We start from the raw sequence: 10800 nt of genomic DNA, 5'->3' as shown, positions 1-10800 counted from the left end.
CCCAAAAACATTAAAATACATAAAATACATAGGGAATGGAAAGAAGCTGCTAAGGCTCCGATTACCATTAAAATATATATATATAATCACTACGAATCATTTCAGCGTTGGTCTCAGAGCATGTGCAGAATGTTTTCCCCCGGTACCGGCACTTGGGATGGAGTGGAGGGGTGGTGATTAGAGAAGAAAGCTTCCGGGAGGGACGGCAATGGCTTTTGGACACCTGTGAACCTTTGTGCAGACGCGTGTCTTTTAAAGGCACCCACACGTTACTGCTGGAGCCGGGTTGCGCTTTTGGCCGATGGTGGGCGCCTGTTTTTCCCTGCTCAGCCGCTGCTCGGGTTCCCTCTAGCGGCAGGATCGTCCGGAAGGGGAAGTCGGAAGGCCAGCCGCTTTGCCCAGGCCCGGAGATCAGCTGAGCGGCGCCTGCTGCAATTGCAAAGAGGAGGCGACGAGGGGGCCGGCGCTGCCCGGGGGTGGAGGTACGTGTCGCGGCTGGGAAGCGGCTGCATTCGTGCAAAGCGTGTTGGGGGGAACGGGCTCGTAGTCCCAGGCTCTCCCTTGCCCCACAATCGGGACCGATCCAGCCCCGTCGAGCTTCTCCCCACCTCGGTGCGCCTCCACTTGCAACTCGGAGGGTCGGTGCTGTTTGCAAACGTCCGTCCATTTAAACAAAAAAACCCCCAAAATTCAGGGTTGATCCAAAGCTCTCCTCCCCCTCTCCCGCTGCTAGCCCGTGGGGGGGCTTTGCAGAGGTGCATCTTCTTTACTGTAGCGCCATATATGTGGGCAGTGTGGACCCCTTAAGACGCGGACGGGGCAGCTCACTGGGTGACCGGAGGCGGAGGGGGGAGGCAGCCATGCATCTCTCAGCCTAGCCTACCTCACAGGTAGGACGTCCTAGGGAAGGGGAGAACCCCGGACGCCACCTTGAGGCCCTTGGAGAAAAGGTTGGGATGTCTAGATAATAATAAGTAAAGGAGATGTTGGACTCCAACTCCCATCAGCCCCAGCCAGCATGGCCGACGGTCAGGGATGCTGGGAGATGCAGTCCTGCAACCTCTGGAGGGACACAGGTTCTATTTACTATATTTACATCCCACTTTGATATCCTCCAAGGAGCTCAAAGTGGCGTGCAAACATGTGGGCTCTCCGACCCTGGAGGCATTCAAGAGGCAGCTGGCCAGCCATCTGTCGGGAATGCTTTTATTTGGATTCCTGCATTGCGCAGGGGGTTGGACTTGATGGCCTTATAGGCCCCTTCCAACTACATGATTCTGTGGTTCCCCCTTCCTGATTTTATCTTCACAACAACCCTGTGAGGTAGGTTAGGCTGAGGCAGTGACTGGCCCAAGGAACCCCCACAAGCTTTATGGGTGAGAGGGGATTTGAACCCTGATCTCCCAGGCCCTAGGCCGACACGCTAGCCATTACACCACACCGGCTCTCACTATTGCTGCCAGTAACACTGGTGCCACGCTTCTGCCCTGCCTGTGTAAAGGGCAGGCGTCGCTAGCTCCCAACATCATTGCGGAACTTCCCGAGAAACAGCACTGACCTCTCCGCCTGCCGCCGCTTTCAGCCTGGGTGGGACTCAGCCTTAAAGGGCAACCCCAAAGTTGTGTAGGTGGAAGCCCTATGCCATGGTACATCCTGTTTCTGGCAGTGCCTGCCAGCCAGGCACAAAGGCAGCAGGCCTGTGCCACGGCTTATCTCTGAACAATTGGGAACTTAGAGGAAGACTGCTCCTGAGGCTGGAGGTTCCTCTTGGCAATCATGGCTAAGAGTTATTCATAGACCTATTGTTCCGGGCAGGGATTTGTGTCCATAGGGTTGTTGTAGGAAGCTGCCTTATACCAAGGCCACATTCACACCATATATTTATTCCATTATTATTCCACTTTACACAGGCACGGCTTCCCCCAAAGTACTCTGGGAAGTGTAGTTTGTGAAGGGTGCTGAGAGATGTTAGAAGACCCCAATTCCCCTCACGGAGCTACAGTCTCCAGAGTGGTTTAACAGTCAGTCCCTCTTCCCAGAAAACTTTGGGAATTGTACCTTTATGAGGGGAATAGGTGGTCTCCTAACAACTCTCAGCACCCTTGACAAACTGCACTTCCCAAGATTCTTTGGGGGAAGCCGTGATGATTTAAAATGGAATAACAGGGGAACAAATGTATGGTGTGAATGTGGTCCAAGTGTGATGTAATGGTTAGGGTGTTGGGCTATGATCCGAGAGACCAGGGTTCAAATCGCCCCCTCAGCCATGAAGCTCGCTGGGTGACCTTGGATCAGTCACTGTCTGTCAGCTGAACCTACCTCACAGGGTTGTTGTGAGGATAAAATGGGGAGGGAAGAGCCATGTATATCACCTGGAGCTCCTTACGAGGGTAAAAGTGGTATATAAATGTAATAAATAAATATTAGGCCAGTGGTCCATCTAGCTCGGTATTGGCTACACTGACTGGCAGCAGCTCTCTACGGAGTCTTTCCCAGCCGTACCTGGAGTAGAGATGTTAAGGCCCAGAAAAAAGAAATTGAGGGGGGAAAACAGGTTTTTCCTATTTTTTCCTGGTCTCCCCCACCCCCCATTTTTCAAGATTCAAAACCGGAATCATTGGGGGGAAATGAGAAAAAAGCAACCAATCTCTCCCCCATTTTTTCTGTTTTTTTCCCCCTGGGCCTTCGCATCTCTAACCTGGAGGTGTCAGGGTTTGAACCTGGGACCCTCCACCCCCAAGACTGTCCCCTAACTACATGGCATCCCAGACGAATAAATGGCGACCGACTTAGGGCCTCTGAGATAAGTTGGGATCTCAGTAACGCTCTCTGGGGTGGCCAAAGTAGGATTAAGGTGAAGGAATTCCCACATCATTAGGGTGGCTTCCAAGCAGAGGCCCCATTATCAAGGAGCGCGTCTTAACAATTTATTTCTTACTGTCTTTGTCTTTTTCCCCCCCACAGTCTCATCTCGGCCATGGGGTCAAAGAGTGGGGATTGCTGGGCCAACACCCTTGCTTCGTTCCGCTTGGGCCCCACGGCTTTCCTCTTGGCCCATGGGGCCAGCGACACCTTTGTGGCTGAGCTGTTGCGGGAGCTCCGGGGCGAGAGGCTGGGGGAGCAGCTCAAGGTATGTGGGACCCCCGTGGCTTTGAGGGTGGTTGTGGGGCTGGGGCAGGAGGGGAGAACACCTCCCTAATGTGGCCCCAGCATCCGCAAGGGCCGTGCGGTGAGGCTGACCTTGTTGCTCGTTCGGAAGGGATAAACGACAGCCCTGCAAATAAGCCCACCAACATACCAAAACAATAACAAAAATTAAAAGCCTGCGGGTACCTCTTTACAGGCTCTGGCGCAAGGTCTCTCAGTAAATATTCCCTCAGAAAACAACAACAGTATTTTAATCTACTTCAATGTGGTATTGTGTTTTTATGTACCGTTTACAATTGTATTGTGAGGCATTGTGGGGTAGAAGGGCAGGATAGAAGTATTTTAAATGGATAAATTTAAATAAATTACATAAAACAAAATCTAACATGGACAAGATGGTGGAGTATGGTCGCACCATTTTGTGTTCCTGTCTCTTTTTCTGCTCTTTCGTACACCGCCCTGAGAGCTTGTCGCTAAAGGGCGGTCTAAAAGTGCAATAAATAATAAATAATAATAATAATAATAAATCTTTTAGATGTGGCAGCCATTTCATGTTTATTCCCTACACACGCACCCCGCGGCTGCCATTGTGTGACGGCAGAGCACCAGTTTTCAACACCTGAAATGTGGCCCGTGGCCCCGATAGGTTGGCATCCCTAAGCCCCCCTCCTCCGTAGCAAGCATGGAAGCGGAAGTTATTTCTTAAGTATCCTTCATCGAAGGATTTCAGGGCAGTGTACAAGAGCGTGAATGAAACCAACACACACACAACATATAAATCCAATTTTAAAACCAACAGATGCGCTTAACAAAAGACAAATGAGGTAAACAAAAAAAAACACCAAAGAGCTGAGGGGGAAAAAACAGACTAGGGCAAAAACATTTCAAAACGTTAAATGCCTTGGCAAACATTTATTTATTATGGCATTGATATCCCACCTTTCCTCCAAGGAGGTCAAGGTGGTGCACATCGTTATCCCCCTTACCATTTTATCCTTACAACAACCCTGTGAGGTAGGTTAAGGCAGAAAGACTGTGACTTGGCTGAAGGTCACCCAGTGAGCTTCATGACTGAGAGGAGATTTGAACCTTGGTCCTAGTCTGACACCATACACTGCACTGGCTCTCTATATTACCAAGGCAGCCTTTCCCAACCAGTGTGCCTCCAGATGTTGTTGGACCACAACTCCCATCAGCCTCCCATTGGCAATGCTGGCTGAGGCTGATGGGAGTTGTGGTCCAACAACATCTGGAGGCACACCGGTTGGGAAAGGCTGTACTAAGGTCTTCACCCGGTGCCGAACAAGTAGCAGTGTCAGCGTTGAATGTGCTCCCCTGAGGAGAGCATTCTAAAGACAAGGCTTCTTTTCCAGCCGTCTCTCCCTGACTTAGTGGCTCTGCTTTCTCTCTTGGCAGATCTCCATGTTGACGCTCCTCTTGGAATATCCCACCCTGCTGTGCCCAGACGCCAAGGTAGGGCAAGAGGCTGCGGCATCCCTCCTCTCCCTCTTTGCCCAGCTGGGTCCCTCATCCAAGCACTCGTGTCTACGGTGCCACCTGCTCTTTGCCACGGGGACGGTGCTGGTGGCCACAGACGCCTTCAGCGAGAGCTGCCAGACTGCCCATGAGTACCTCTTCCTGTTGCTCCACCTGGCGTCTGACCTTAACGACCGCCACGGGGGAGCTGCAGAGCGGCCAGTGCGATCGGCCGCTTGTGAGTGCCTGCGGGAGCTCGAGAGCTGCTACCCCGGGCTCCTCTCTCGGCGGCTGGAGATCCTGCGTTCCTTACAACACCAGGAGGCGACCCCAGCCCACCAGGGCTACACACTGCTCTACGGCCTGGCTTTGAGGAACGCCATCTTGCGGTTGGCCCAGGGCGGCCTGGAGACTCTGGGGGAAATCCTGGCAGGCAGTGAGGGCCTGGTGTGGGAGGCTACAAGGGAACCAGGGGAGCTCCCTCTGGCTACCTTCGACCAGCTGTCCCTGCTGCCCTCGCCGGGTGACGTCAAGGACCTCAAAACGGTGGTGTCGGCTCTGCTGGACAGCTCCTACCTCCTGTCCTCCGTAGCCCAAAGCCACCTCCTATGGCAGCTGGCCCAGGCAGCAAATGTTGTGCGCACCCAGTCGCCCGCCGTCTTCAAAGCCCAGCTTGTACGCCTTTTTGGCACGGCAGAGGTAGAACTTCAGCACGCCATCTTGCAGCTCAAGTCCCTCTTCACCGACAGCCTGTTCACCTCTGAAGATGAAACATTCCTGCTTCGCCGCCTGGTGGGGCTAGCCCAGCACCCAGCTCTGCCCGCCCCGGTGAAACTCTTCCATCTGGACTGCCTCTTGCACTTCCCTGAAAACCGGCCACTGGGCTCGGGCACGGATGAGGGGTTGCCAGTTCTGCTCACCCCTCACACCACTTCCGGCCTCTTTCCTGGCCTCTTCCAAGACCAGGGCACCGTCTTGGCCCGGCTGAACCTGCTGTGTCTAGTGTGTGTAGAGAGTGAGGGGCCCATCGCCGAACGCGCAGTGAGCTACCTCTTGGAGCATGTGCTCACCCTCGGGGGGCTGGTGTCCAGGAGAGGTGGAGTGGAGGCCACCCGGCTTTTTTTCCAGGCAGCCTATTTATTTGCCCGCTACTTTGGCTCCCGAGTGCAGCCCATGGTGGAGGTGACCCAGTGCCTGTTGGACCTCTACCGTCAGAATTGTGCTCTGGCACCAAACCTTATCAACCTTTTAGATGAAGCATGGCGGGCTCCGGAAGCAGGTGGCTGGGCTGGCCCTCTTGCCCAGGCCTTACAAGAGCTCGTTGTGGGTGTTCCCTTGCAAGAGGAGGACTTGGCTTGGCACCTGAAAGTCTTGGCCCGATTGGCAAAGGAGAAGGACATCCCTCAAGGGAGCACCATGCAGTTTCTCAGTCGTCTGGTGGCCTCAGGGCGACTCGGAGATTGGCGCTCGGGGCAGATCCTCCTGAGCATCTGCCGTAACTTGATGCAGCTCCGCCCGCTTCCTGCTCCAGGCCACCTGGCTGACCTTCTGCAGGCTGTGTCGCTCAGCCACCTGGACGTGGATGTGCAGGACCGGGCTCGGTTCTACTACACCCTGCTGGCAAACCTCTCCAGCGAGAAGCTCGGGGCTGTGCTGGCTCCAGGAGGTCCCATCAAGTCCCGGACACTCTCCTCCTCCATTGTGGCCGATAGCGAGAGCTTTGTGGCCGCTCTGACTGTGCATCCAGCCGAGCGAGCCCCCTTGCAGCTGCAGCGGGTGGGGGCCAGCAGCGACATGCCTGTGGCCCCTCACCCCGAGCAAGATGTGGAGGGCTATTGCCAGTGGTTGTTGGAGCCCCGTCCTCCCTTGCAGCTCAATTTGACGTACCAACTGGTCCACACGGGTCCGTCCAGCCCCCGCTATGATCTCCTGCTCTGCGTGATTCTTCGTTTTGCGTGCTCAGACCGGTACTATGAGCCTGTCCCAGAACTGTGTGTGCCCTGCCTTTCGGCGTCCCGCCCCCCTCGGATGCTGACATTAACCCTGCAGCCACGGTGCCCCTACCCGACGCGGCTGGACGTCTCTGCCCTGTACACAACGCAGGAGGGCCTCACCCATTGCAGCCGGCTGGAGCCGTTGGAGGTAGCCTTCTCTGATCTTTTCATGCCCCTGTCGCTACCTCTCTGGGCTTTAGACAAGCGGCACCGTCTCTTCAGCGCCCTCTGGGACCGGCTTCACCCCGAGGGCAACGAAACAGGTGCCGAGAGCCTCACCGTCTGGCCCGTGACCCCGCAGTCCCTGGTGTGCCTGGTGCATGATCACTTTGCCCGGTACGTCCTAGCGGAGCAGTCAGGCTGCTATGAAATCGGCATGGCTCTACCTCCTCAGTATCACATTCTGCTTCAGGTGCAGAGCGCGGAAGACGTGGCCCGGGTGGGCATTCGCACGGACAACTGGAAACTGTTGCCCTTGCTGAACAAGTACTTGCAACGTCTCATGGAGACCAGATGAAGGCACGGATTGTGGGCAGTGTGAAAAGAGTACAGGGGTTCGCCTATCAAACATCTTTGTGGACCCCAAATAAATGCTTTTCTGTTTTTGCAAGTCCAGAATAATTGTAAACCGTGTTGAACGGAGAAGGGGAGGTGTGTGTGTAGCAAAGGTCACCAACCCAATGGGTGCCAGGTGACCTACTAGTGCCACCTACGATGCCTGTGAAAGGCCCCAGTAAACATTCCCTCGGAAATCTGCAGTGCATGAGAGAATGCACTTCCTCCTGCTCACTTGCTGTTTCCACTGGCTCCACCTCTCCTTCCTTGAACATACCTCGGACATCCCTGCGTTCACTGGGTGCCAGGATTGGACCCCTCCCTCCCATCTGCAGAGAGGAGAGCTGCTTCTCTACGTGAGCAGGCAATTGCTGGTAGCTGACGCAGGTCCCTTTTTCCCCCAATGGCTTGGGAGGGGGGACACCCATGCCACTTTGTGCCCCTGTCTTTTTTGTCCTTTTTGAGATGTGGCAGCCATTTTGCACAGCGCCATGCTCCGTGGCAGGTATTTTGCGCTATGCCACATCCCCGCACCCCCTACAGCAGCCATTTTGTGACTGGTGCCTACAGCACTTTTTCAGAATTCCACATGTGCCCACTGGCCTCAGAAATGGTTGGTGACCCCTGGTGTGGAGGGTCAGTCAGTTCTTTGGGTAGGGAGAGGCAAGGCCTGTGCACACTGCTCCCCCTCCCCGGAGTTATACAGCGATTCTGTTTACTCCAACAGCTTGTGGGGAGGAGAGCTTGCATCCATGGGAAAAAAATCTCCTGAACAGCACACGTTCTGACAACCTTTCCCTGTCCCCCTGACCCCGGGTCAAAATCTAGTATTCTAGCAAAGATTTTATATTGGCTTTCAGGAATGTTCTTTTTCAATGGGGCAGAAAGTCAAAAAGTTGCATAAGCCCAAGGCTCAATCCTCCATCTTCCTACCTTAGTTCTGGCTGGAAAAGGTCCAGAAAAGGACAACCCAAAAGTCTAAGGGGGCAGAGGAACTCCCCTATAAGAAAAGCATTTTTTAAAAAAAAAAAAAAAAAAGAGGGAATAATGTAGCTGTCTGTAAATGGATCATCTGCTGTAATTAGTCTTCCCTGCTTAAAAAAAAAAAAAATTGCTGGCGGAAGAGGCAGGGGCAAAGTTGCTCAGAGCTTTGGTCTGCTGCTGTTGGGATGTTTCAAACAGCAAACTTTGTGCATGGGGTTTGTAGAGCTAGGAAAGGAGCACAAAAAGGCAACCGAAATGATCACTCCCCTATGAGGAAAGTTACAACATTTGTGGCTTTGTTGGTTTTGGGGGGGGGGGGGAGGCAAGTAAGGGGAGCACAACAGAGGTGTCTAAAGTTGTGCATGGTGTGGAAAAGCAGACGAGGGAAAAATTCCTTGTAGTACTACACTACAACGCTGTGGGGCCATCCAACGTAGCTGAAGAAGGCCAATGGAAAGTACGTTCTTCACGCAGTACGTAGTTCAGATACGGAATTTGCTCCCGCACAATGGAGCGACGGGCGCCAACTTGGATGGCTTTAGAATTCCTGGACAAGAAGGCTCTCAGTGGCTACTAGCCACAATGGCTCCATTCTACCTCCAGCGTCAGGGGCAGCATGCACAGAAACGCAAGTGGAGAGAGTTGCAGTTGCACTCAGGTGCTGTTTGTGGCCTTCCTATTATGGGCTTCTGAATGGCTGCTGTGAGAAGCTGCACTGGCTCGGTCCCTCTCATGTATGTCGCTTTAGCCCTCTTGCAGCGTGTCTCTTTTGCACGGGACCGTACATCTGAACAGGGTTTCTTCAAGAGAATTTTGCCTGAAAACTTTTTTTAAAAAATTCCGTGTTTGTAGGACATGTTCAAAGGTACAGGAGGCCACTCTCTTGCTGGAGCTACCACGGGTGGGTCCGGTCAGTGGCTGGGTGGCCACCTTGGAACATGTACGCTGGGGCCGTGGTTCCCCGTGGACAACTTGATAAACTGCTGATGGTCTTTGCAGGCCACTTAAATGATTTTTCTGCCTCTTGCAGCAGTTGCACTGCGCTGTGCTAAATTTTACTTTTATTGCTGCTTTTATAATATATTGTGTTTTATGGCATTCCACAGAATGCAATAAAATCGTGGCAGCTTACCTTTTTATGTACATGGAAAATGTTTGCGTAGCCACTCCCACCTTCTTTGACAGCCTTTTCCCCTACTGTAATCTGAATTTAGTTAATACATACTACCCCCTCCAGGATGCACACCTTAACATGGTGAAGGGGTTTGAGAGTGTTGGAGAAGCTGAGAGCAATGCCGTCAGGAGTCTAGACCGAGAGGCTAGACTCCTAGCTGGGGCACCCAAGGCGGAATGGTCCAAGCTGAGACACCAGACTATGATGCATCCAGACTCAGAGGAAGGCAGTGGTAAACCACCTCTGAATACCTCTTCCCACAAAAACCCTATGAACAGACTATCCAAAATAGTAATACATACTACATGTTGTTGTTATGTGCCTTCAAATCGATTACGACTAATGGCGACCCTATGAATCGGTGACCTCCAATAGCATCTGTTATAAACCACCCTGTTCAGATCATGTAAGTTCAGGTCTGTGGCTTCCTTGATGGAATCAATCCATCTCTTGTTTGGTCTTCCTCTTTTTCTACTCCCTTCTGTTCTTCCCAGCATTATTGTCTTTTCTAGTGAATCTGTCTTCTCATATGTCCAAAGTATGATAACCTCAGTTTCATCATTTTAGCTTCTAGTGACAGTTCTGGTTTAATTTGTTCTAACACCCAATTATTTGCCTGTTTTGCAGTCCATGGTATCCACAAAGCTCTCCTTCTAATCAAATGAGTTGATTTTTTTCTTATCCACTTTTTTCACTCTCCAACTTTCACATCCATACATAGAGATCAGGAATACCATGGTCTGAATGATCCTGACTTTAGTGTTCAGTGATACATCTTGGCATTTGAGGACCTTTTCTAGTTCTCTCATAGCTGCCCTCCCCAGTCCTAGCCTTCTTCTGATTTCTTGACTATGGTCTCCATTTTGGTTAATGACCCTGCCGAGGTATTGATAATCCTTGACAAGTTCAATGTCCTCATTGTCAGCTTTAAAGTTATATAATTCTTCTGTTGTCATTACTTTAGTCTTCTTGACGTTCAGCTGTAGTCCTGCTTTTGTGCTTTCCTCTTTAAATTTCATCAGCATTCGTTTCAGATCATTACTGGTTTCTGCTAGTAATATGGTATCGTCTGCATATCTTAAATTATTGATATTTCTCCCTCCAATTTTCACACCTCCTTCATGCAGGTCCAGTCCTGATTTCTGTATGATATGTTCTGCATAAAATTAAACAAATAGGGTGATAAAATCAGAGCTTGGAAAAGTTACTTTTTTGAACTACAGCTCCCATCAGCTGAATCCAGTGGCCATGCTGGCTGGGGCTGATGGGAGTTGTAGTTCAAAAAAGTAACTTTTCCAAGCTCTGGATAAAATACACCCCTGTCTCACACCCTTTCTGATTCGGAACCAATTGGTTTCTCCTTATTCTGTCCTTACAGTAGCCTCTTGTCCAGGGTATAGGTTGCACATCAGGACAGTCAGCTGCTGTGGCACCCCCATTTCTTTTAAAGCATTCCATCGTTTTTCATGA

The 10800-nt window shown here is 51.8% G+C and overlaps 1 protein-coding gene across 1 annotated transcript; it reads left to right on the top strand.

The window, feature by feature from the left end:
* Positions 1 to 319: 319 nt before the first annotated feature.
* AP5B1 (adaptor related protein complex 5 subunit beta 1) lies at positions 320 to 7227 on the top strand. Its single transcript, XM_061606511.1, has 3 exons — positions 320 to 482; positions 2965 to 3130; positions 4564 to 7227. Exons 2-3 carry the CDS (start codon positions 2978 to 2980, stop codon positions 7132 to 7134), a joined length of 2724 nt encoding a protein of 907 aa, XP_061462495.1. The 5' UTR covers positions 320 to 482; positions 2965 to 2977; the 3' UTR covers positions 7135 to 7227.
* Positions 7228 to 10800: the final 3573 nt, after the last annotated feature.

The sequence above is a fragment of the Rhineura floridana genome, chromosome 22 (genome assembly GCF_030035675.1).
Source record: "Rhineura floridana isolate rRhiFlo1 chromosome 22, rRhiFlo1.hap2, whole genome shotgun sequence".
NCBI lineage: Eukaryota > Metazoa > Chordata > Lepidosauria > Squamata > Rhineuridae > Rhineura > Rhineura floridana.
The sequence above is the reverse complement of the archived record's forward strand: the minus strand, read 5'-3'. Positions and strand labels throughout refer to the sequence as shown.